Source organism: Brassica oleracea, chromosome C8 (genome assembly GCF_000695525.1).
Source record: "Brassica oleracea var. oleracea cultivar TO1000 chromosome C8, BOL, whole genome shotgun sequence".
Taxonomy (NCBI): Eukaryota; Viridiplantae; Streptophyta; class Magnoliopsida; order Brassicales; family Brassicaceae; genus Brassica; species Brassica oleracea.
In genome coordinates, this window is record NC_027755.1 from 27,438,734 (window position 1) to 27,461,004 (window position 22,271).

At 40.0% G+C, this 22,271-nt stretch overlaps 9 protein-coding genes across 16 annotated transcripts; 5 read left to right on the forward strand and 4 right to left on the reverse strand.

Annotated features, from left to right (window-relative positions):
* Positions 1-1,837: 1,837 nt before the first annotated feature.
* On the forward strand, positions 1,838-3,616 carry LOC106308236. The gene is made up of 7 exons (XM_013745378.1): positions 1,838-2,064; positions 2,143-2,198; positions 2,285-2,343; positions 2,426-2,818; positions 2,885-2,971; positions 3,069-3,237; positions 3,312-3,616. The coding sequence occupies exons 1-7, from the start codon at positions 1,914-1,916 to the stop codon at positions 3,441-3,443; spliced, it is 1,047 nt and encodes a 348-aa protein (XP_013600832.1). The 5' UTR covers positions 1,838-1,913; the 3' UTR covers positions 3,444-3,616.
* LOC106308237 lies at positions 3,564-4,294 on the reverse strand. Its single transcript, XM_013745379.1, has one exon. It carries the CDS (start codon positions 4,057-4,059, stop codon positions 3,850-3,852), a length of 210 nt encoding a protein of 69 aa, XP_013600833.1. The 5' UTR covers positions 4,060-4,294; the 3' UTR covers positions 3,564-3,849.
* A 359-nt stretch (positions 4,295-4,653) lies between these two features.
* LOC106307420 (histone-lysine N-methyltransferase 2C-like) lies at positions 4,654-8,374 on the reverse strand. Its single transcript, XM_013744376.1, has 12 exons — positions 8,267-8,374; positions 7,814-8,120; positions 7,431-7,605; positions 7,305-7,354; positions 7,026-7,118; positions 6,858-6,946; positions 6,691-6,769; positions 6,383-6,465; positions 6,208-6,286; positions 5,691-6,072; positions 5,109-5,571; positions 4,654-5,012 (listed from the first exon to the last, which is right to left on the reverse strand). The coding sequence occupies exons 1-12, from the start codon at positions 8,296-8,298 to the stop codon at positions 4,868-4,870; spliced, it is 1,977 nt and encodes a 658-aa protein (XP_013599830.1). The 5' UTR covers positions 8,299-8,374; the 3' UTR covers positions 4,654-4,867.
* Positions 8,375-8,583: 209 nt separating this feature from the next.
* LOC106310245 (DNA-directed RNA polymerases II, IV and V subunit 11) lies at positions 8,584-9,620 on the forward strand. Its single transcript, XM_013747482.1, has 5 exons — positions 8,584-8,717; positions 8,786-8,875; positions 8,956-9,034; positions 9,166-9,261; positions 9,395-9,620. The coding sequence occupies exons 1-5, from the start codon at positions 8,665-8,667 to the stop codon at positions 9,425-9,427; spliced, it is 351 nt and encodes a 116-aa protein (XP_013602936.1). The 5' UTR covers positions 8,584-8,664; the 3' UTR covers positions 9,428-9,620.
* Positions 9,621-10,329: 709 nt separating this feature from the next.
* Positions 10,330-12,954, forward strand: LOC106307218 (peptidyl-prolyl cis-trans isomerase FKBP42). Of its 4 annotated transcripts, none has more exons than XM_013744108.1 (8): positions 10,330-10,402; positions 10,686-10,751; positions 10,980-11,156; positions 11,483-11,572; positions 11,799-11,983; positions 12,080-12,202; positions 12,304-12,456; positions 12,533-12,954. In XM_013744108.1, exons 2-8 carry the CDS (start codon positions 10,709-10,711, stop codon positions 12,863-12,865), a joined length of 1,104 nt encoding a protein of 367 aa, XP_013599562.1. In that variant the 5' UTR covers positions 10,330-10,402; positions 10,686-10,708; the 3' UTR covers positions 12,866-12,954. The 4 variants fall into 4 exon arrangements, with proteins under 4 accessions (XP_013599562.1, XP_013599560.1, XP_013599564.1 ...); XM_013744106.1 differs by having other exon boundaries at positions 10,365-10,477; XM_013744110.1 differs by lacking the exon at positions 10,330-10,402 and adding an exon at positions 10,415-10,433.
* On the reverse strand, positions 12,938-13,564 carry LOC106307219. Of its 2 annotated transcripts, none has more exons than XM_013744111.1 (2): positions 13,470-13,564; positions 12,938-13,384 (listed from the first exon to the last, which is right to left on the reverse strand). In XM_013744111.1, the coding sequence occupies exon 2, from the start codon at positions 13,349-13,351 to the stop codon at positions 13,010-13,012; it is 342 nt and encodes a 113-aa protein (XP_013599565.1). In that variant the 5' UTR covers positions 13,352-13,384; positions 13,470-13,564; the 3' UTR covers positions 12,938-13,009. The 2 variants fall into 2 exon arrangements, with proteins under 2 accessions (XP_013599565.1, XP_013599566.1); XM_013744112.1 differs by having other exon boundaries at positions 12,938-13,379; positions 13,465-13,559.
* Positions 13,565-14,253: 689 nt separating this feature from the next.
* Positions 14,254-15,828, forward strand: LOC106312169. The gene is made up of 2 exons (XM_013749580.1): positions 14,254-15,386; positions 15,510-15,828. Exon 1 carries the CDS (start codon positions 14,324-14,326, stop codon positions 15,365-15,367), a length of 1,044 nt encoding a protein of 347 aa, XP_013605034.1. The 5' UTR covers positions 14,254-14,323; the 3' UTR covers positions 15,368-15,386; positions 15,510-15,828.
* A 312-nt stretch (positions 15,829-16,140) lies between these two features.
* LOC106312168 (DNA polymerase I) lies at positions 16,141-20,367 on the reverse strand. 4 transcript variants are annotated; one of them, XM_013749575.1, is made up of 16 exons: positions 20,292-20,367; positions 20,000-20,178; positions 19,597-19,780; positions 19,433-19,512; positions 19,179-19,217; positions 19,019-19,037; positions 18,399-18,452; positions 17,646-17,773; positions 17,497-17,565; positions 17,297-17,382; positions 17,097-17,206; positions 16,890-16,940; positions 16,737-16,795; positions 16,602-16,646; positions 16,431-16,505; positions 16,141-16,316 (listed from the first exon to the last, which is right to left on the reverse strand). In XM_013749575.1, the coding sequence occupies exons 2-16, from the start codon at positions 20,129-20,131 to the stop codon at positions 16,191-16,193; spliced, it is 1,257 nt and encodes a 418-aa protein (XP_013605029.1). In that variant the 5' UTR covers positions 20,132-20,178; positions 20,292-20,367; the 3' UTR covers positions 16,141-16,190. The 4 variants fall into 4 exon arrangements, with proteins under 4 accessions (XP_013605029.1, XP_013605031.1, XP_013605030.1 ...); XM_013749577.1 differs by having other exon boundaries at positions 20,000-20,164; positions 20,292-20,366; XM_013749576.1 differs by having other exon boundaries at positions 20,000-20,169; positions 20,292-20,366.
* Positions 20,368-21,093: 726 nt separating this feature from the next.
* On the forward strand, positions 21,094-21,727 carry LOC106310426. Its single transcript, XM_013747664.1, has 3 exons — positions 21,094-21,242; positions 21,316-21,368; positions 21,465-21,727. The coding sequence occupies exons 1-3, from the start codon at positions 21,152-21,154 to the stop codon at positions 21,591-21,593; spliced, it is 273 nt and encodes a 90-aa protein (XP_013603118.1). The 5' UTR covers positions 21,094-21,151; the 3' UTR covers positions 21,594-21,727.
* Positions 21,728-22,271: the final 544 nt, after the last annotated feature.

Here is a 22,271-nt window from a genome sequence, read left to right on the forward strand (position 1 = left end):
ATTGCCTTGCTTGTCTTGCTTAGAACTCATTGTCTCGCTGTCTTTCTTAGAACTTGATATGTTGTCTCGAGCTTGTTGTCTTGCCTTGATCTGTTGTTAGATGCTTGATGCTTGTTGTTTGAGAATGTTAATGCTGCTTGTCCTCAAGCACGTTTAAATTTTTTAATTTTTAAGTAACTAATTTTGCAAAATTTAATTAAAAATATTAACAAATTTAAAAAACCTACCTCCACTTAGTCACGTATCTTAGGTCACGAGCTGTAAGTTAGTTTACAATTATCGGAAAAAAGCAACAACAGAAACGTGAGAGACTATGGGATCCAGAGACGACTCAGAAGAGCAGTTCACTTTGAATACTGACTACTCGCCACCAGCTACCTGTGACTTGGGGACTCAACAACTCATGGCCAGACTTGCTGCAGAAGATGAGATTGGTGATCTGAGAGCCGATGGTGCTAATGATGGAAAGAAGCAAGCAAGGAAAAGAAAGCTCATCTGTCTTGTCGATTCAGAAGAAGAATCTGATTTTGAAATCACACCCCCAACCCGATCGAGCTAGCCTCGCAGACAAACAACTTATGGAACAGCAAGGGGTCCTCTAGTCAGTCGCAGAAGAAGAAGAAGAAGATTGAAGAGGAGATAACGGATTTTGATGATAATTTTTAAGTAACTAATTTTACAAAATTTACTCCCAAAAAATGTGCAAGCTCTGATATGCACTAGGAATTGGATCAAAGGATATGAGGCTTATGAACATGGTAAATAATTCACATTATAATTAGTTGTATAGTACCATTATCTTTAACACTAATTAACTGCAATTTTTTTAAATTTACAGAAGATGAAATCGATCCTGAAGAGGAGACATTACCATCTTTTGACTTCATTGCCAATGAGGAAAATGATGATGAAGAAGTTTGATATCTTTCTTGATTTGGTATTTTGTTTTATTACAAGTTGGGATTTCATGTTTAAGTTTCTTTGATTTGTTTCAGTACTATGATTCTGTTTTTTGGCTTTATTACATTGGTGTTTTGGTTAAGACAGTATGAAAGTGACTTTGCTTTTTTTTTTGTCAACAAAGTGACTTTGCTATGATCAAGTCAGCAACCAACGTGTATAAATGTATAATAACTCAGAAATATTGATAAGTAATCTAAAAACTGATATAAACGTAAAACAACAAGTTGTAACTTGTAAGCAAGAGACTATGCTATGGTCGATCATGTTTATGTTTTGTATAAAGTCATATAAGCTGAACCGACATTGATTGTTAGAATAGGGTCGATCATGTTTATGTTTGGTGGTTCAGCTGAAGGAATGACTCGATGTTGGTAAGTTTGTTTGTGCAGATAGAAGCAGATTTGGCAGCTATCATCTAGTATCCGTGCATGTAGAAGCAGCTAGTATCATGTTTTTAATGTGATGTACCGCGGGACGGCCTGCAAAGGCTTACACATTTAGCGGTACGGGATTGGGCAGCTAGTTTGAGAACCGCATCCCGCGCGGGACGGTCCCGCCGTGTACCGCCAGAAGACAATCCCGCAGCGGTCCGGGACGGGAGAGCCCAATTGCCATCCCTAGTCCCGTCCATTCTTGAGAGTTGAAGGCTAACCAGAGAATAAGGACTCTCTGGTGAAACAAGACGGCCCAGTTTAATTCGTCTGGGCTGATACGGCCCGTTAAACGGGGTTGTTGAGTAATGATTTTATTTAATGATAAAAAAGGATGAGAGAGATGTGTGAAATAAATAAAGCTGCAACGGTAACAAGAGAAAGCCACGTGCACCAGGAGCCGCTTAACTGGCCCCTGTAACGTTAACTCCAACGGTTACATACGTCTTTCTCCTTTCCTTTTTCTCCCCACCCAAACCCCAACAGCATCAGACTCGCTCTCTCTGTGAATTCTAAACAATGGAGCCTGCTCAGATCGACTGGAAGCGAATCGATTCTCGTTTTGTAGAAGACGTCTTCTACGAACACCTCCGAGCTCCCAAATGGTTCGACTTCTTGGCTCCGAATCACTTAGACACCATCGACGACGACGCTTGGTTCTGCAAACCTGGTACCAATCTCTCTCTTCTTCTCCTCTCGGAATCTCTTTGATCCTCGTTACTGATCTTGTCTTTCGTTTCAACTCAAGATTGTAATCATCCCAAGAGACCTGAGGATTTCTTCCAAACGCCTACTTCTTCCAAGGTTTTGCTTCTTCTTGATTTTCTTGTTTTTTTTTTTTTTCATCACAAAACTTCCAAGGTTTCTCATTTCGTGTCTCTCTCTTGAAGCATCCAAGCCTGAGGAATACGAATCAGACACCAGGATCTAGTACAGAGCAGAAGCAGAGGTACTGCTTCTTGAAAATCTCCGCCTTTGAATGCTTTTAGTTTCATACTCTCTTATTATATCATCCATTGACTTTGTTGTAGGAGGAGGGGACATGAAGACAGTGAAAACCAGAATCCAAACTTATCCACGCCTCCAAGATCATGGCGAGCAGCACTCAAGTCATCCTCCGCCAAGAAGATGAGTAAAGAGACACCGAAGCTAAAGAGCACGCAGTCAGCTAGGAATCTGTTCTCAGGGAGAGATATATTTGGGCATATCTCAGAGTTCTGCTACGAGTTGAAGAGATTGGCCACAAGGGTAACCGAGAGAGAAGATACTACTGGGAAGATTGAAGTGAAGGAGACTCATCATCATCAGCCTTACTCTGTTCACGAGTTGGAGTTGAAGAAGGAGAGAAAGCCATTGCTGGAAGTGAGCAAAGAGAAGGTCCATGAATCCACAAACACATTTAAGGAGAACCGTAGAAGAAAGAAGTAAGCGTTGCTTCTTATGTGAAAATTTGTTTTTATTATGTAAAGTTACTAACTTTGGAGTTGCAGGAGAGTGGATGATGCGGAGAATATTCCTGTCTGTCTTAATGGGGAGACTGTAGCAAAGATGAAAGGAGAGGAGTGTAGAAGAATTAAGTAAGTTCCTTCATATGTGTTGCAGTACACTAAGAAGCCTAAGATTTTAACTAAGGTACACTAAACTTGGGGGATTATTCTGTGATGATTGTTTCAGGAGAGTGGATGATGCAGAGAACATCCTTACACCTTTAAAGCTTGGGAATGTAAAGAACAAAAGACATGAGCGGTTACTGCAGCAAATAAGAACAAACCCACCATCTCCTCAGTGCTTCTCAGAGAACCGGACAACTTCTTTGAAGGCCTTGGGGACCACCAAACCTACGGTATGTAATCTCATATCCGTATTTATTGTCCTGCTAGAAACAGACACATAACGAGGAAATGGATGTTTTTTCAGGAAAAGGGAATGGTTGAAGAAGTGGTGAAGAGAAAGGAGGAAGAAGAGCAGCAGAGCAGAGACAGTAACAACAAAGAAGGGAGAGGCTTGGACGTTCTCTGGTTCTTAAAGCCTTGCTCTATGGCCAACTAATTTTTCATTTTTCTTTTAAACTTCCACCAAGTTCATTCTTCTTCTATATTTGATTCCTTTTTTGTTTTTTTTGTTTTTAAGTTCATTTCAGATGATCATGCTCAGATTCAAAGAAACATGTAATATTCTGAGCAATTTGTATTCATCGATCTTACCTTTACATATACAATAAATAAAATATGTTTAAATAAAAGAGAGATTGGTATATAAAAACAAGAAGAGGAGTATGATCCATCTCTGTTTATTAAGAAGATCAAGTACAAGAACAAAACCCTAAGTCTCTATCATCATCTTGATTCTTGAAATATCCCAAATCGAACACACAACGAACGTAAAGTGAAAGAGTAAACATGATGAGATAGATATATATATGTACAGGGAAAGAGAGAAGAGAGGAACATATGAGTTAAGGACGGCGAGGAGAAGAGGAGAAGAAGCAATCGAGAAGCCTAGACCAAGCTATTCTGGCGCGAGCGAAGACTCTCCCTCTATAAAGCCTGCCTTCAATCTCCATCTCCTCCATCGTCTGAGCGAACGCCGTCAAACACCTGATCGGTGGTATGTACAGCGTTAACGGCGCCGCCGAGAACGCTATCGTGAATAACAGCTGTAACATTCTCTCCCTTTTTTTTTTTTTTGTTTCAGGGAAACGCAGATCGCAACCTGGTTATGAGTTAAGACTAGTGAGCAGTACCTAACACAGATGAAATAACGTTATTAAGTAAGATGGTTGATTAGAAAGTAAGATAAAGAAGATTGCTTCTTCATCACATGTTTACCCTCTTGTCTTACAGCTCCCACCCTCTCCAATTCTAACTTTTTTAATCTTAATATTATCCTATGGTCCATGTCATTTCTAGTAGCTACTCCTAGATTGTAGTTGACCGACAGTTTAATAGTTGGGAGTTAATTGGTTATTTTATTACCATATCATGTCATTTCAAAAGCTATTGTTTCTTATCATGACATAATGGGAATAGATTATGTCTGTTACTGTTACACTTGGCAATGTCCAAGTACATCTTTGTGTTTGGTTGACTTTGGTGTTCCACTAGCTCCCCCACCTTCTCTAATACAGTCCATACCAAAGTTTCAACGGGATAGATTTCCAAAGTAGCTAGAAGTTTTGATAAATTCTAATATTCTTCAAAACCTTTGTTTTCTTAATAAGAAAAACTATTCAAGTAAGTAACCAATGATTAACGTATTACTCTTCTGAAATTCTCAAAATCTCTTATTTCATTCAGCTGTTAATCCTTTCTTCAAATTTTTCAAAAGCTAAATTTGTTTCACAATGTATATATTATACATACAACATCTAAAGGAATCGATGATAAAGAAGCTAGTACTGCTTCACCTACCAACTCCTCCTGCAAGGTCTTTTGCTCATCTTGTTCCAAATGTTGGATGATGCTCAAAGCCTCTCACGTTCTCGTCCTCTTTTGCTTTTGAGCAACAAATCTAACCCCTTGCTTCCCCAGCTCCACCGTCTTCACTTTTCCATTCTCAAGCGTCACCATCAACTTCGATGTCCCTCCTCCTCCTACTTCACTTACCACTCCTTTCTCCCTGTTTTTTACAACTCAGCTGTTAGAACAACCTAAGAATAGATGAAACATCTAAAGATAAAACACGCTCAAAGGTAAAAAAAAAAGTCTCATGTACCATGTATTATCTGAGGCCTCGTGTATTTGAACCTTTTTGCCTTTTGCATCCTTCCCCAACTTCTTCAGAATCCAACTAGCATCAAGCATTTCGTCTAACAAACTGTCATCACGTGACAGTGACACATCTTCATCTTCATTGAACGCTGATTTTTCAGGTGGAGGTGATGCTCTCTTTCTTTTGGACCTATGTCCTTTCCCAGACTTGCTTCTTTCATACACAATTCTAGGGGCTTCACGTTCTTGGCTCTCCGGATTATGCGTTTTTATTTTCAGTTTCAGCAATCTTTTTGAATCTTTCTGCAACTCTTGTTGGCCACCATTTGAATCTCCTCCGCCTTCCCCCTTTGAAGTGCCTACCTCACTTTGAGACCCTCTCTTTTCTTCACTACTCTTTCTCAATACGCTCCTTTCCTGCTCTTCTTGGGAAGCGGTTTCTTCTGATTGCAATTTCCCATTCTTTCCTGTAATTACCAGAGCTTCTTTAATTATATCGTCTATGTCGTACATCGACTAAATAACATTTATAGTGTAGTCTTAAAAATAAATCGTAGTGTGTATTATCACTCAAAAATACACATACCGTTGGATTTGGAGGCAAGCTTTGATGTATCGCAGCTGCTCGTCGGGTTTGTAACTCCTGCTTTTCTAGGGCCTATACTTATCACCAATTTTTTCGCCTTCACACGGCTCTGCTCTTTAGAGTGTTTTCCGAGTTCCTCGCTATCTGAATCTTGAGGCCTGCTACTTTTTATCCTGAGAACTCTCAGTGGCTTCTCTTCTTCTCCACTGACCATAACCTTTTCAGCAACTTTTCTTTCGGCAGAACCAGGCTGATTGATAACAGGGGCGCCACCAGTTTTCCCTACGACTCGTGCTCTAGCTCTTAGGCTAGCAATTAGCTCTTTATCCTCGATATCTTTACGTTTCCAAATTTCCTGTACAGCATCCTCAAGATCCTTGACCTATCATATAAAACACAAACCAGAGAGAAAAAAAGAAATGGGATCACCAAATTGTCATTCACAGCATTCTACTAGCATCGGGAGAGATATAAGACAACAAACACATATAAAAGATTAACGACACATGCAACACACCTGGTAGCTTTCTCCGCGACAAGTAGAACATTTGTACTGAAGATTCCCATCCACTTGAAACTGCATATATTTCTCATCGCTGCAACATTTGTTTGCAAAGTTAATGTTAGTTGGATACATATATAAGGACAGACGTGAAATTTGGTTATATGAAATAGATTTAAAAGATACGGACCTGATTCCATCACACAAGCAATGGACCCAGCGCTGGCAATAGTCACAACACACCATTGGTGTTGCTTCCGAGTCCCTGTAAACCTACGTGAAGAAAGCAAAACAAGTTGGCCAATTTGTTTCAAAGCGAGACAAAGAATACCCAAAAGTATTGCATTTAATACAGATATCTGATAGCATACGGTAACAACTGTAAAATACAAAAACCTCAAAGTCAACTATGGCCAAACATAACCAAATACGAAGCAGGGAAACCGTGCAGACATTTCACTATCAAGTATCAACAACGAAGAAAGTGCAAGAACATACCTTCAAACATACAGGACAATAATTTCCCTTGCCAAACAGCCTTCCACAAGCATCACAACAAGTATACCCCAAAAACCACCTGCAAAGTTAAAAGGATTGATAAGAGATCTAGTGCACTTTAAATGAACAAATACTAGAATACATCAGAAAGCAAAAGATAAGAATACCGTAAGCTCTGGCCATTCCCAGGGACTTTAGACCCACAGCTGTAACATTTGGTGTGTTTAGGACACAGATAGGGTCCAGAACTAACAGTCTGTAACATCCAGGGATAAAATTAAATCAATTTGCAAAAGACAAGATAAGAAATTTGCTAAGAATCAACAAATATATACCTTGTGTCGAGGCTGTTGGCAATCACAATGATAGGCATCATCACATCTTTTGCAGAACATCAACTTCTTCGGATCCCCTGAAGTTCCACATGCCTAAAGGAAACATAAACAATGAGAATGTACAGGATAAATAACTTAACTATTTAATCAAAAGTGTTCAAATCCGTGACAAACATTTCGAGACATATCAGTCATCAGATGCTTTCTAAGGAAAATTGATTGTAGCCCAACATGCAAAAGCGCAGGACTAGTCATTGAAAAGGTAATGTCCAAACTAACCTCACAGGTTCGGCAAGAGGGGCAAGCCCAGGAGCTCCAGTTAAACAGATCTGCAAGCAAAAAAAAAAACAGCTATAAGAATATAAGCAGGACATGTATAAGCATAACGTTGCCATGAAACGATACCTCTATGTTGAGCCCAAGACTTCAAGCAGTTTCTGTGATACTTCTTGCCACAACACTTGCAAGAAATCATCTTTGCTCTCTCACTCTTCCCAACTTCAACCAAAAAGCACATGGGACACGTAACACTTGCACTGTCAGTGTCATGATCTACTTCATTGAGCTCATTGACCGCCATCTGCGTAAAAGCAAAACAAAGGTCTAAAACTTGGTTTAAAAAGGAGTTGTACATCAATTCAGATACACAAGGGCTCACAGCGCCTTAGTAGTGGAGGACATAACCAATATAAACACAAGTAGCCTATCTGAACGAATTCAAATTGAGATTAGCAGTGAAAACCACACACAAACAAACAAACAAGTTCGGGAAATGCACAAAATCGCACCTCAAAGTCATCAGAAGCAGAATGTTCAGCATGATTCTCAACTGCCTTCTTCAGCACCACCGTGTGTCTGCCTAGCCTCGAAACCGACGAGGCAGCAACCACCTCCTTTACCGAATCATCCACACCAGCATCGGAGGGAGCGAGCTTAGGCACGTGGATCTGAACGGTGCCTTCCTTTGAGGCTCCAGCATCCCAGGGGTCAGGCAACAAGTGCTGAAGAGAATGAATCTCGTCGAGGAACAAATCCTTGGCTTCCTTTCCATGGAGACTCCGAGGAAACCCAAACAAGCAGTCGCAAATTTTACGGCTGCGAAGAAAGAAAGAAAGAAAGATATAACCAATTCGATAAGTGAAAAACAACAAAGCCGTTAGGGTTAGAAGACGACGCACTCTCCCGAGGCGCTAACCAAACAAACAAACAAACAAAAAAAAGAGTTAAGAGAAAAGAGATACCATGTAATTGGACAAGCTACGTGAAAGGCCATAGTCGGTTATGCGTCCGGGTTCGATTTTTAGGGATCTGATGACTTCTCTCTTTTCTTTTCTTTTCTTTTCTTTTTTTCTCCCTTCTGATATAATTTGATTATTTTTTTTGTTAGGTCTTTATCCCCAATTAAATCACACCAGATCTTTTCTGTAAATAGCCTAAATACTAAGGTCCTGGAAGGAAATATTTTAAGAGTTATTCAGCCCGATCCGAGCCAGATGATTTAATCCAATCAGAAAACAACACGTGGAGTTATGTTAGATTAAATAGACAGAACGACGCCGTTGTTTTCATCTTTTGGTTAATTCAGAAGATTAACCTGTGAGACTGTCTCTGCGGCCGAAGCGAGAATCTCCGATCAGCGATGAATGCCCCCGACCGATACGAACGATTCGTCGTCCCTGAAGGCACCAAAAAGTATTGCAGCTTACTCTAATCTTCATGTTTTTGTAATGTGCTGAAACCCTCTCTGGTTGTCAATCTAGGGTTTCTTATGAGAGGGACACGAAGATCATCAACGCTGCTTCCTTCACGATTGAGAGGGAAGACCATACCATTGGCAACATCGTCCGCATGTACGATACGGTTCATTGTCTCTCTCTCTCTTTGTAACAGAAGAAAATCTCTAATTTCTCTCTCTGGGGGGTTTGATTAGGCAACTTCACCGCGACGAGAATGTGTTGTTTGCTGGATACCAACTGCCTCATCCTCTCAAGTACAAGATCATAGTCAGGGTAAGTTGAATGTTTCTCTAGGGACATATAAGCAGTGTCAGTTTTGATTGGTTGATTTAGGAATGTTTTGGATGCTCTTGTTCTAAGTGTGAAACTGAATCTTTTTTTGTTTTTGTTTTTGTTTTTGGCAGATTCACACCACAAGCCAGTCTTCTCCTATGCAAGCATACAACCAGGCTATCAATGACCTTGACAAGGAGCTTGACTTTCTCAAGAGCCAATTCGAGGTACCAACCCAAGTCTCTCTCTCTTTGTTTCGAGTCTTGTTCTTAAATGTTGTTGTGAGTTAGCTTGAAGAATAATTATTAACTAGTATTGAATTCCATCCATTTTTTATACACTTCCCTTGTGCACTTTCAGGCAGAGGTTGCCAAGTTCTCGAATCCGTACTAACAACCAGGCGGCATAAGGAGCTCAGAGTTCTCCAGTGGCACTTGGAGAAACGTGTCACCATTTTCCTTATCTAAGCACCAACCAGGAGACGCTGCTTGTTTTGCTTGTATAAATTAGAAACAAATCTTCCTGTGATTTGTTCTATGTTTTGGATATTATTTCCGGCCGCTAGTATTTGGATTACCTTCTCTCTCTCTCTAGTCTCTACCACTTTTTCTACCAAAAAACAAACGCTTGTGAAATGCTTCCTCCTCCTCCAGCTATATATCTTTCGTAGAACTCTGCAAACTCTACGTTTTTGTGCGTCCGGAGAGCTCTCTGTCTTCCAAGAAACGTGTATCACGTGCAACTTCGCAGCAGGGTGTTGAGCCACTTGTGCAGCAAAAGCTAGTGCCTCTCGGTCGTCCCTGCCACCAGTGAATACAATAGCGCTCTTGGTCTCCATGCCTCTTCTCTTTGCCCTAACGACCTACCTGTCTGCTATCTTCACCGAATCATTACTCTGACCTGCTCCGCCTCCACCCCCTTTATCAGTGTGGCGCCAAATCTCATCTGCCAGCTCCACCATTTCAGTAGCGTAGAATATGGAACCTGCCTCACGTCCTCCATGGCTGATAGCCTGTGGAAGCAATGTTATAGGGATCATGGAGAAACTGACCAAGACTTGAAGCTCAGTTGCTAGAACAGCCACTGAAGGAAGTGCCATGATGTTTCTGGCGCTTTTAATAATGTCCATGACCACGAATGGTGAGTAGACAATGACGAACATGATAATTGCAATCCAATTTGACAACGGATCAGTGACGAATAGTAATTAGTGCCCAACCCATAAGCTGCAATACAAAATTGAAAATTGGTTTGTTTTGACTAAAGTGAAAAGTTGAAGTGGTCAAATACAAAATTGGCTTTCGAAAAGGATTTGTTTTAGGTAAAGTGAAAAGTTGAAGAAACCATCCGTCTCTAGAGGGATCTCAGGTAGATCTTTCTCGATCGAGTCTTCTTCTTCGTGAGTGACTTGGACGACGAGTCACACTTCTCCTTCCGCTTTCTGTATATAAGTTCACTTTGTTCTCCTCCAACACTTGCTCTGTTTTGAATGAGATGCTTTCCAACATGTTTTTTTTTTTAGTGTCAGCGAGTCTCCTGTCTCGATGCTGCAAAACTCTTATGCAAAATGAGCTTCTTGTATAATCTTACATGTTCAATTCTTGATGACTTGCCATCATTATAACTCTTTTCCCTTCTGAATGTTCTGCAGGATCGATGCTTGGATTGTAAATAATGGATGAATCTCTGGAGAATCAAACTCAAACTCAAACTCTTGGTAAATCATTTCTCTTCTGTCCCCATATTAAAGTGACAAGTGCTTTGTTTAAAGTGATGAACGGATTTTATCAAGACGATTGTGTTAAAACAAATTGCATATGAAATAAAGTGTATTGCTTTATTCTACACCATACTGTGGTCTGCTGGAGAAACCGTCTTAATTTTTGTGTGTTGAAGTATTGATAATGACTGCTAAATATATTTATACTCCACATTTGGTTTTCAGACCAAGAGAACGAAATAGTTACTGAAGGTAGCGCGGCTGTTCATGGTGAGCCTTCTCAAGACGGCAGTGTTCCACCTAAAGTTGATAGTGAAGTGGAAGTCCTCGATGAGAAAGTCAGTAAGCAGATCATAAAGGAAGGTCACGGTTCCACACCATCCAAGTACTCCACGTGCTTCTGTAAGTATAGTACCCTTAGCTTTCCCCTTTCTACACACTTTTTGGGTTACTGATTTTCTATTTTACTTACTGTTCCCTTTCTCATTGGCTCTCCTGACTGAGTTTAGAAATTTTGTTAGGGGGTTTATTCACGTAGAAGAGAGTTGAAATGTGGTATAAGCTTTTGTGAGCTGGCGGCTTTTGAGAAAATAAATTACTTTGAAATGTCTCCTCTGAGTAGCGAGGAACAGTTAATAGTCCAACGTTTCCCTGAGTAAATCTTCTACAGGGTTATCCATTTGTTCGAGTTTTTCTACCTAGCTGACCTATATTATCTTGGGTCATAGTGCACTACAGGGCATGGACCAAACACACGCAGCACAAATTTGAGGATACATGGCAAGAGCAGCAACCTATTGAAATTGTTCTAGGAAAAGGTATGTTGCTATCCATTATCTACTCTACTTCTACCCCTTTCTCGTTGGATGCATGATGCATCTGAGTCAGCTTTGTGTTTCATGTGAATGTAAAGAAAAAAGGATATTTGGGAGGAAAGAAATTGAGTCAGCTTTGTGTTTCATGTGAATGTAAAGAAAAAAGGATACTATACATTTTTCTAACGAGACTGTGGACTAAGAAGTGAAATGTTTGTCTGTGGGACAGAGAAAAAAGAAATGGCCGGTTTGGCCATCGGTGTCTCTAGCATGAAGTCTGGTGAACGTGCGCTCTTGCATATTGGCTGGGAACTGGGATACGGGAAAGATGGGAACTTTTCTTTTCCAAATGTTCCTCCTATGGCGGACTTGTTATATGAGGTTGAAGTTATTGGATTCGATGAAACAAAGGAGGCAAGTTCTTATCTTTAATATTATGAGCAACTGATATGGATTGTTCACAAACCAAGTATTATATCCCAAGCTGACTTAAGAGGATGGATTGTTCAGGGAAAGGCTCGCAGTGATATGACTGTGGAGGAAAGGATTGGTGCCGCAGACAGAAGGAAAATGGATGGGAATAATCTGTTTAAGGAGGAGAAACTGGAGGAGGCCATGCAACAGTATGAAATGGTTATGGATCTTTTCTCTTTCTTTCTAACAATTACTGAGCGATTCTTGACAAAACTCTTGCCTCTCCTTTCGGATTTCGATCATGGTTTTTGCTGTCTCAGGCCATTGCATACATGGGGGATGATTTTATGTTTCAGCTGTATGGGAAGTACCAGGATATGGCTTTGGCAGTTAAGAACCCATGCCACCTTAACATGGCAGCTTGCTTGATCAAGCTTAAACGATACGACGAAGCAATTGGTCACTGTAACATTGTAAGACTCATCATAGCATTCATCGAAAGAACATATTTTTTCGTTTTTCTCTAATCAAAGATGTAAAACTTGTCAGGTGTTGACAGAAGAAGAGAAAAACCCAAAAGCGCTGTTCAGAAGAGGGAAGGCCAAGGCAGAGCTAGGACAGATGGATTCAGCTCGTGAAGATTTTCGAAAAGCTCAAAAGTATGCTCCTGACGACAATGCGATCAGAAGAGAGCTACGAGCGATTGCAGAGCAAGAGAAAGCTGTGTACCAAAAGCAAAAGGAGATGTACAAAGGAATGTTTGTAGTGAGAGAAGAAAGTGGTGGCAAAGGAAAGAGCCGCAACTGGTTGATAATGCTGTGGCAATGGTTGGTGTCCCTCTTCAGCCGGGTCTTCGGACGTCACAGAGTTAAAGCAGATTAATAATGTAATGAAAGCTTAATCAAATTCAACTATAAATGGTAAACTGTTCGTTCTTCTATGTTGCAATGAATCTGAGAGACATGTAGCTTCTTGATCTTATTTATGATGTGGTGGATTTACAAAAACCGAATGTCTTTAGCTAAACTACCATGTGGGATTGGGGAGGGTGACATGGGTCCAAGCGAAGTAAGCACAGACCATTAGTTGAGATATATAAACATAGACTGCAAAAGAAAGACTCATAAGCATCAGGTCCTTCATGTCTCCTTTCTTCTCTGGCTTCAGAGTCTTCCCCATCTTCTCTGCCGCTGAGATCATCTTTGAAACTGTTCTCTGGATCACTCCTTGGCTCTCTTCCGGTGATTTTTGTTTTCGACAAGACATCACAGTCAGGGATCTGAGGCTGTGTCTGCTTGGGGCTTGTCTTGTTGTACGGTGGTTGTGGGGTGAGCAGAGTGGGTGGTAGAAGGTGGTGAGTGCCGCCATAGGAAGATGAATAGAATAATAATTGAAAAAAAAAAATTCTTTTAGGAATCAAAAAGTGAGGAGGAAAGATATCTGAATCTCTACTAATAGGATGAGGACAAAATGATTGAAATAAAAACAAGGTGTGGATAGACCTAATCTAACACACCTATCAGGGGCTGCGAGTTCAAAGGTTAGGTGGGTTTGGTTGGTTAGTTTAGTTTTCGATTAGTTTGTTTACACAAAATTTTGGCAGGTTGAACTGAACAAAAATATTCGTTGGTTTTCGGTTAGTTTGCTTTAAATTTTTTATCGAACTGAATACAAGTTCAGTATTCAGTTAGTTTTGTCGTTTAATTTGACTTAATTACGTAATTTTGATTAAAATTGAATATTTCGGTTAAATTTTGATTAATTTAATTAAAAAAAAAAAATCTACCGATCCATTCAAAACCTATAACCAGACACGAATGAAAAAACAAAACATTTGGTTCGATTTTGCCAATTGAAGTCCGCAATTTTGGCAGGCCTAAAGAGAGAGTCACAGCATGTGAGTCTAGAATCTATCCAACTCATTTCTCTATTCACACACAATCAACACACATTATGGTGACTTGTGAGATCAATAATGAATCAAGTGGATTACAAAAAAATAGTAAAAAGTCAAAAGCTTCTCGAAAGAAGGTTTTTCTCCTTCTTACATGTGTTCCTGTCTCCATCCCCTATTATTAGATTAATAATAAATCGAGATATGTTTAAAAAATCTGGTTGCTGAAAAAACCGTATCAACTCTTTGCATATTTAAACAGGCCCACGCAAACAAGATTAGCAATAACTGTGTCGATTTGTCCTAATAATTTCCCAAAATATTTTAAAACATCCACGTGTCCCTAGTTGCTGACGTCACATTTCCCTTTTTTATTTTAAAAATCAATCATCTCCTTCATTCCATCATCTCCTTCCTCGGAAAACTTCTAATTGTGTTGCAGAGAGATGTTCTCTTCCTCCACTCTCGTCTATTCTCTTTCCCTCTTCCTCTCCCTATCACTCCTCTCCTTCCTCTTCTTCCTCTCTTCCTCCCGCCACGACATCCTCCCCCCCGCCGATGAACTCGACGACCTTTCCCTCTTCCACCGCGCCGCCGTCTCCTCCTCCTCCAGCAACCGCCGCCTCATCTCCCTCTCCGAAACTCCCCCTCCTCCTCCCAAGATCGCATTCCTCTTCCTCACGAACTCCGATCTAACCTTCCTCCCTCTCTGGGAACGCTTCTTCCAAGGACACGAGCATCTCTACAACGCTTACATCCACGCGGATCCATCCTCACGCATCTCCCCACTCCTCTCCTCCACGATCAACGCCAAATTCATCCCGGCCAAGAAAACCGCACGCGCTTCCCCTTCCCTAATCTCCGCGGAACGGCGGTTGATCGCACGCGCCATCCTCGACGACCCTAACAACCTCTACTTCGCTCTCGTCTCGCAGCACTGCATCCCTCTCCACTCCTTCGCTTACATCCACAACCACCTCTTCTCCGCTCGATCCTCACCACAATCTCACCACCAAAGCTTCGTCGAGATCCTCTCCGACGAGCCTTTCCTCCCGAAACGGTACGCCGCGCGTGGATTCGACGCGATGATGCCGGAGATTTCGTACCAGGACTTCCGCGTGGGGTCTCAGTTCTTCGTTATGGCGAAGCGTCACGCGTTGATGGTGGTCAGGGAGAGGAAGCTGTGGAGGAAGTTTAGGTTGCCTTGCGTCGATGGTGGATCTTGTTACCCCGAAGAGCATTATTTCCCGACGTTGTTGTCTCTTGAGGATCCTGAAGGCTGTAGTCATTTTACTCTCACACGTGTTAACTGGACCGGGAGTGTTGGCGGTCATCCTCACACGTACGGGGCGAACGAGGTGTCGCCGCGGCTGATTCGCTCGCTGAGGAGATCGAATTCGAGTTTGGATTACTTCTTCGCGAGGAAGTTCTCGCCGGAGTCGTTGCAAGGGCTGATGGAGATAGCTGATGATGTGATCTTCAGGGATTGAATCAATGAAAGTGAATTAGGTAAACACTCGAATTACCTCCAAAATGTAGATGAATGAGAAAAGGTTGTGTACTGAGAATCTTAGAAGAAGTTTGTTGTTTGATGTTTGTCTTTTCTTCTTCTTTTGTGTCTGTGTGTTTCAGGTCTGAAGTTTTAGAAGAAGTTTGTGGTTGGCGCTCCTCGAAGAAGAGTGGCAAATAAAGGTGAAACTCTTGTGTGCGTGTGTGTGTTTACACTGTGTCTTAGGGAAATTAGATGGTTGGATTGGGTGTAAAAGGAAAATGTAAATAGTCCTCAAGGGCAAAGTGAAAGCTATCATCAAGTTGTGGCCAAATCGGCTCTCTTTTTGTTTTCATCTCCTTTCCCTCTGGAGACATGGAGAGAGTGTGAATGGCAAAAGGGCCTTCCCCTCTCTTTTGTTTCAGAAAAGTGTGAATGTAACAAATCTTTGTTATATTGAATACCAAAAATATAGTTTTTTTCTAGTCCGTCTAGCTTCATAATAGTTTGATGGATCATTGGGTACTTTGGATGGTCTTTTTTTACATGTTGGAGTGGTAGTAACGGTCCTCCATGCCTGACTTGCATTACAATCATGCTGTACGTTTGAGATACTTTTTGAGGAATTCCATTGTACTTCCATGCCATACAAGAGCATCAACTTCAACTATTCTCTCGCTAGTTTTCAGTAAAAGCATGACGCTTTACAAAAGGATTGTTCAGCAAGTGTTTACCCTTTGCGCGAGAGCCCTCTAACCCTTGAACTTTCTTATATTCTCTGTACCACCCATCCAACAAAAGATGCATAATATCATTATCATGATTCAATACTTTTTTGCATCAAGGCTCTCCCACAACTGTAAAGTTTTTCTCATGACTGGATCAGCTGAAAATCCTTCTGCGTATGCACCTATAGCGACCAACAAGCTCCTCCATTTCTCCCCATTGTCCTGTACACATCACCAAACCAATTTCCTCTCTTACTTATCTCTCTTATTATTGTATCGTAGTAGATGTGATGATACTGCTATAAGCCCTTCTGAATAGATTATAGTCAGACTAACCTCTGGTTTCTTAAAAGCAAGATCTCTTGTTTCAAACGGTACTATGTAATCCGGGAGATCAGTCCGTAACAGTGCCTGCCATTTAAACAAAAAGAAAAGTCATCATCTCTGCATTATGAAACTCTAAAAACTGAAACGAATGAGAGAAGGAACATAAAATCAAAACCCTACCAACTTCTTGCTTAGCATGGCTTGATCCGCGTGAGCTATTAAGCTCTGTTGCAAAGAAAAGGTTAAGAGAGTAAAAATTAGGCATTGCATGTTGAAGAAGTACTAGCTCGCCTATGCAAGAGCCATCTCACTCACCTCTTTTAATTTTCCTTCCTTTATTTCATCAATAGACTGCAACAGATTCTCCAATGTGCCTGATGATACAATAGAAAAATAATGATTAACAGGTAGCCAGGTGGATGCAAATCAATGAAGTCAAAGCATATAGTATGTGTATCAACGACTTACCAAATCTAGATAACAGTTCCACTGCATGCACGTTCCCAATTCCATCAATTCCTGCACGTAAACACAAGCATGATTGGATTGGATCTCACTTTAGCCATTCTCTGCGTGCACTTTTGCTAAATTTTTGTATTCAACCATATTCACAAATGCAGCTATGAAATTAATATCAGAAACAAATTTGTAAGGGGTAGAGGAGGTGAGTGTTGCCTGGAATATTATCAGATTTGTCTCCAGCAAGGGCTATGATATCAACAAACTGGGCTGGCTTCAAATTTCCAAACTTTTTAGCAAAATCTTCTACTCCAAAAGAAACCATCCTGGCCATAAGAAGCGGCAGCATTGACACCAATGAGTGAGAAAATGCAAATATAAAGAGACACAACAGTTGTCTAACGTGAATTTCTTACTCTGATCCGCGTGGTGCTATTCGAAGAAGACGAAGCGAGGGAGAAAGAATCTGAAAGAAGTCTTTGTCTGGAGAGACAACTCGAACCTGTTAGGAAGCAACAAACAAATGATTAGGCCACATCTAGGAAAAGGACAAATTCAACAGAACCTCGGTTTAAAATGAGCAGAAAACACTTTTTCAATAGCTGATGATGATTACTTTATAACCAGCACCAATGCTTCGCATAGCCAGTGTTCCAATAACATCATCAGCTTCTACACCTGGCACCTGTCTTCATAGAATTTCTACCCATTAGTGAGTAATCAGAATAAATAAAAGGAGATATGACATTTATGCGTACGATTTACCTCTATAACCTTTACAGACATTGCCTTGATGGACGCTTTGAGATATTGAAGTCCTTGTACTACGGTATCAGGTGTGGGAGGACGATTACTTTTATAGGCAGGGTAGAGAGTATGACGGAAGTTCATGCCTGTAACAGTTAAAGCACAGAATAAAGATAGGTTAGATATTGATGAAATTACCTATTATTCATACTTCACACTCTACATAAAGGAAAGGGAGAATCATGGAATGCAAAAAAGCCTAAAAGGCATAACTATGAAAGACAGGCGTTCCCATCACTCCGAAGGAGAAAGAGTAGTGGATATACATATTTGGGTTGAGCATGTACAAGACGAAAATAACAAAAGGCAGTAGCAGACTTAGCATTGGAGCTAAATACTGCCCAACATATATATGCCCAATCGGTAACATGCATATTTTCAGAAATCAATTTACTCTATTCTCTATACCAAAGTTATGACTGCCAAAAAGCGACAACCAAACAGCCCAAAATGTCACCCATGACAAGTAAGCCATAATATTTGGACTAAATTCTCTGAGGCGCACAAAAGAAAAATCAGTTCAAACTGAAAGTAAATATCTATAGAAGCAATGTAATTAAGGATTTGATATTATTAGTAAACGATATTGCTTTCACAACCATCGAGTCAGCACACTAACTTAACTCTCAAGAAAAACACCCCATTTGTTAGAATATCAACTGATCCAACCAACATCATTAACTTAAGTTTGACTTAAGACATGGAGCTTACCTTTCGAAGAATGATAACCAATTGACGAATTAGAAGTACTGCCATAAGCAACTCCTGAAAAAGACTCTATTTTGTCAAAAAGGAGTAAACTGGAAAAATTCAGGTCCACAAACCATTTAATCTTTTTGCCCCACATAACCTTGTCTACTAGATGATATATTTGTCAGATTACCACTATCATGTACAATTAGAAACCGCTCTCTTGATAGCTTAGTATAAAATCCCATCAATATGACTATCAACATCAAGTAATATATCACTATCTAGGTGGTTGAAAACGTGACGTCAACACTGATTCAAACAATTGAGGAAGCCGATACTTATACAAAAATACAATAAAGTTCTGGGGAAAGTTTAGCAGACAGCACACAACAAGCTGAACACAATCGTTGTTATACGAGAGGAAAAATAGTGAATATAATATCTATAGATGACTTGTGGAGCAATAAGCATCAACTGATAAGAGGCATGCATTCACATAGTCGAGTAAAAAAATCAGAGGCCATAACTATCGAACTAGAGCTAGATTAATTCGCCCTACAATACCGCATAAAATGGCTAGACGTCGATGAACTTAACAAAGTGTGGCAGACCCAATGTCTACTAAAGTTAGGACTCACCATCATGGTCGAACACCACCTGCATGTACACAGTGAACTAAGTCAGCAGGGTATATCCAAGAATTAGCAGTAAAAAAATGTGAGAAAGAGAACTACAATGACTTCATCTTAAAAATCACAGAGATGAAGAAGTGAGAGACAAAATGGAAATGGAACATACCGCCACATGGGATGGGAGAAATTTCAAAACATCAATGATCTGCAAGTTATAACACAACGCAGAAAAGGTAAGAAGCGGAATCCTAAAGTTAGAAGAGTAAACAAGAAAGAGATGCTTAAAAGCCTTAAGTTGAGAAACACAATTCAAAAGGCAACCATGATTAGCTTGAACAGCCGTCCAAAAATGGTAAAAGAAGCATTTACAATCAATAGAGTTAATTTAAGTAGAGGACAGTATGAAAGATTTTCACTTACAAGAGAAAGAGCTGAGAATATAGTCAGAACCCAGTCGGCATTTCCATCAGCGTGAGTCAGATGACCATGATTCAACCTTGCTGCACTTTCCCCAATCATATGCAAGCAAAGAAAACTACATTATATCTATGTATGTAGTAACAGATGGAGAGTAGACAATATACCTAAAAGCTTATAGTAAGCCCTGTAAATAATGGAAGTCCCATCGATAAGCATCACTCTGCCATTGGAAGAAGCAGCGCTAATTGCTGCGTTAGCTTCCAGATTTATCGAGGCAGGCGCAAGATGTTGACTTTTAGAGAATTGAGAAACCGTTGCGTCCAAATTACAAGTGGAACTGCAAAAACACTGAACTCCCCACCACATATATATATATATATATATGTATGTGGTATCAAAATTAGTATCTACCTCCTCAACATCAAACTAGCCACTAATATCTTATGTGAATAAGCCTAACCAATTATGATGTGAAACATACGATTAAGAGTAAGAAAAACACAGCGATAATGACTCAGGAGACTTGGAAGGAGATATAGTATACAAGCAAGTAAGCATGTTTCTCACCTTGGTGGTGCGTGAAAGAGAAGGAGAGAGGAGAGAGTAGTTCCTCCTCCTATTGCATAAACTTCCAATTCTCCCGGGGAAACACAGATTTCTCCACAGCAAACGGGAGTGGTGAGAGAGATGCGACGTCATTAGGTCACTGGCAAGAATGAAGGAGCGTTTAACCTGAACTGCAAACACTTTCACAGAAAACAACAGAAGCAGACGAATCAAAACGAAGATTAGACGAAGAAAGGAGTGTGGAGGAAGCTTGCAGAAATGGGGGGAGGCGAGACGAGAGGAAGGATTTTACCGCTCGCTCTATGCGTCTCCGTGTCTTCTTCACCAAATCTTCTTTCTCCCACTTTAGGACGACGACTCCAATAGACCTGCGGGTTCGGTTTACGAATCGGTTCGTTCGGTTTTTTTGGTTAATTTGTTCTTTGAAATTTTTTTACCAAATTGAGCCAAAATAATTTACGGTTTGGTTCTTTGGATTTCGATTAATTTGATTCTTCAGTTTTTTAAAAATAAAATTGAACTGGACCAATTTTTTTTTAATTTTTGTGTTTCTGTTATTTTGGATGATTAAGTTAGTTCAATCAATTCGATTCAAAATATTAGTATAATTCCAATTGAAAATTTTCCTGTGATAGTTTTTTTAAGTTTTTGTCGCAAAATAGCTGCCAATAAAAAAAATGATCCAATTTTTTTTATTAAAAAGTAAAATTACATTTAGATCCTGAAGTTAACTAATTTAGAATTATGGTTTAAAGTTAAAAAGTTTTGAGAATATGATTTCAAATTTAAAAATAAATATTAAAAAATTTAAAATAAAAATGGGCTATCTTGATCATTTTTCATATTAAAAATTATTTTTGTGACAAAAGTAAAAAAAGAAAGGCTAATCAAAGAAAATTGATCCGATTGAATTTGCTTTAAACCAAACCAAACCGATCCTCGAATCAACCCTGTAACCAAATTAATTATGTAACTGATCGGGTCTATATCAACATAGGCCCCTAAAGCCCATAGTGACAAAAAAGGCCCCTAAAGCCCATTATATTATATAGGCCTTGAGAGTGTGCTGTTTTTAATTACATCAAAACCCTTGACTACATAGAGTCGAAAACCCTAGAAACGAGAGTTGGACGAGAGGATCAAAGAAGAAGAATGACGCAGAAGAGCAATCAGTTCAAGGGCCAACAGAAGAAGAAGACTGTTGCCCCAAATCGCCATGGAAAAGCCATTCAAACTCGCAAAGGTATTCTCACTTTAATCTCTCGAGATTTTCTGTTTCTCAGATTATCATTGTCTTCTTGTGTTTGTTCTTACAGGAAGGAGATACATGAAACCGTCAAAGACGACGAAAGAGTTAGACACCGACCGGGTATCTTCTCTCTGTTCCTTCTTCCATCTCCGTTAATCTTGAGTCGAACTGTTATCATTTTTTTAATTAAGTTTGGTTTTGTTAATGTTGGAGCAGGAGCTTACGAAATTCATAAACCGTTGCAATGAAGTCAAAGCTGCCAACGCTGCTTGCAAAGAAGGTGGTCAACTCAATATTCTCAAAGCCGAATCTCATGCTGAGCCGTCAAAGAAATCCGCCAAGTAGACGAATCATTTTTTTTTCCTTTCAAATTGTTAAACTTTTGTGTTTCTTACAACAGTTTTGTCACAAATCAAAGTAACAAAGGTTATGTCAAAGCACACTTTCTACGAGTGATTGAATCTCCATACGCTTATGAATTTAGTATTACCATTAATTATGAGCTGTTACTACCTTCTTCGTTCCCATTGCTACGCACCTGATTTGAGAATTGCCTTCGATGTTATGCGTTTCAATGTTATTGAGATGCTCTTTTTCCTCTCCTTTTCTCAGCCACCTCTTGGTTGTGCTGCCCCTCCCGGATGCGGAGACCATTATACAGCTAAACAGAACTCTTACTACTCACCTGATCAATTACTCGCAGTACCTTGTCGTTTTTCCCACAGCTGTCTCATTTTCTTATGATAAAATTTTGTTACAACGACAGCCCAAATTAGAACTTGCATCTTTGAAACAAACCTAGCTGTTTCTAATCAACATACTTGAGGTCCCAGCATGAAGCCTCCTATCCAGCAGTTATGAAGGCGAGATTGGATCGTTGGCTAAAACTGATATGTAATCTGAAATGGAGTTTGAGTTTACCTCCTGCAGTTATAGAGTAGCCACTGGTTGATCTAACAAAGGGTCTACTCTCCCTGAGTAGAGAAGACCCCTAAGAAATAGTTTATTCTCCCTCAAAGATAA

What these genes read in the sequence shown, in the direction of transcription:
- LOC106312169 (XM_013749580.1), top strand. Translation starts at nt 14,324, where the DNA reads ATGTTCTCTTCCTCCACTCTCGTCTATTCTCTTTCCCTCTTCCTCTCC.
- LOC106307218 (XM_013744108.1), top strand. Translation starts at nt 10,709, where the DNA reads ATGGATGAATCTCTGGAGAATCAAACTCAAACTCAAACTCTTG. An exon ending in CAAGTACTCCACGTGCTTCT is followed by an intron (nt 11,157 to 11,482) that starts GTAAGTATAGTA and finishes CTTGGGTCATAG; the next exon opens with TGCACTACAGGGCATGGACC. An exon ending in CCATGCAACAGTATGAAATG is followed by an intron (nt 12,203 to 12,303) that starts GTTATGGATCTT and finishes TTGCTGTCTCAG; the next exon opens with GCCATTGCATACATGGGGGA.
- LOC106312168 (XM_013749575.1), bottom strand. Translation starts at nt 20,131, where the DNA reads ATGACGTCGCATCTCTCTCACCACTCCCGTTTGCTGTGGAGAAATCTG. An exon ending in GCATTGGTGCTGGTTATAAA is followed by an intron (nt 17,383 to 17,496) that starts GTAATCATCATC and finishes GCTTCCTAACAG; the next exon opens with GTTCGAGTTGTCTCTCCAGA. An exon ending in AGGAAGGAAAATTAAAAGAG is followed by an intron (nt 16,647 to 16,736) that starts GTGAGTGAGATG and finishes TCTTTGCAACAG; the next exon opens with AGCTTAATAGCTCACGCGGA.
- LOC106307420 (XM_013744376.1), bottom strand. Translation starts at nt 8,298, where the DNA reads ATGGCCTTTCACGTAGCTTGTCCAATTACATG. An exon ending in CCTCTTGCCGAACCTGTGAG is followed by an intron (nt 7,119 to 7,304) that starts GTTAGTTTGGAC and finishes TGTTTCCTTTAG; the next exon opens with GCATGTGGAACTTCAGGGGA. An exon ending in GTCGCGGAGAAAGCTACCAG is followed by an intron (nt 6,073 to 6,207) that starts GTGTGTTGCATG and finishes TTTATATGATAG; the next exon opens with GTCAAGGATCTTGAGGATGC.
- LOC106308236 (XM_013745378.1), top strand. Translation starts at nt 1,914, where the DNA reads ATGGAGCCTGCTCAGATCGACTGGAAGCGAATCGATTCTCGTTTTGTA. An exon ending in CGCTTGGTTCTGCAAACCTG is followed by an intron (nt 2,065 to 2,142) that starts GTACCAATCTCT and finishes TTTCAACTCAAG; the next exon opens with ATTGTAATCATCCCAAGAGA. An exon ending in TGGGGACCACCAAACCTACG is followed by an intron (nt 3,238 to 3,311) that starts GTATGTAATCTC and finishes ATGTTTTTTCAG; the next exon opens with GAAAAGGGAATGGTTGAAGA.
- LOC106307219 (XM_013744111.1), bottom strand. Translation starts at nt 13,351, where the DNA reads ATGGCGGCACTCACCACCTTCTACCACCCACTCTGCTCACCCCACAAC.
- LOC106310426 (XM_013747664.1), top strand. Translation starts at nt 21,152, where the DNA reads ATGACGCAGAAGAGCAATCAGTTCAAGGGCCAACAGAAGAAGAAGACT. An exon ending in AGCCATTCAAACTCGCAAAG is followed by an intron (nt 21,243 to 21,315) that starts GTATTCTCACTT and finishes TTGTTCTTACAG; the next exon opens with GAAGGAGATACATGAAACCG. An exon ending in AAGAGTTAGACACCGACCGG is followed by an intron (nt 21,369 to 21,464) that starts GTATCTTCTCTC and finishes ATGTTGGAGCAG; the next exon opens with GAGCTTACGAAATTCATAAA.
- LOC106308237 (XM_013745379.1), bottom strand. Translation starts at nt 4,059, where the DNA reads ATGTTACAGCTGTTATTCACGATAGCGTTCTCGGCGGCGCCGTTAACG.
- LOC106310245 (XM_013747482.1), top strand. Translation starts at nt 8,665, where the DNA reads ATGAATGCCCCCGACCGATACGAACGATTCGTCGTCCCTGAAGGCACC. An exon ending in ATTGGCAACATCGTCCGCAT is followed by an intron (nt 8,876 to 8,955) that starts GTACGATACGGT and finishes GGGTTTGATTAG; the next exon opens with GCAACTTCACCGCGACGAGA. An exon ending in TTCTCAAGAGCCAATTCGAG is followed by an intron (nt 9,262 to 9,394) that starts GTACCAACCCAA and finishes GTGCACTTTCAG; the next exon opens with GCAGAGGTTGCCAAGTTCTC.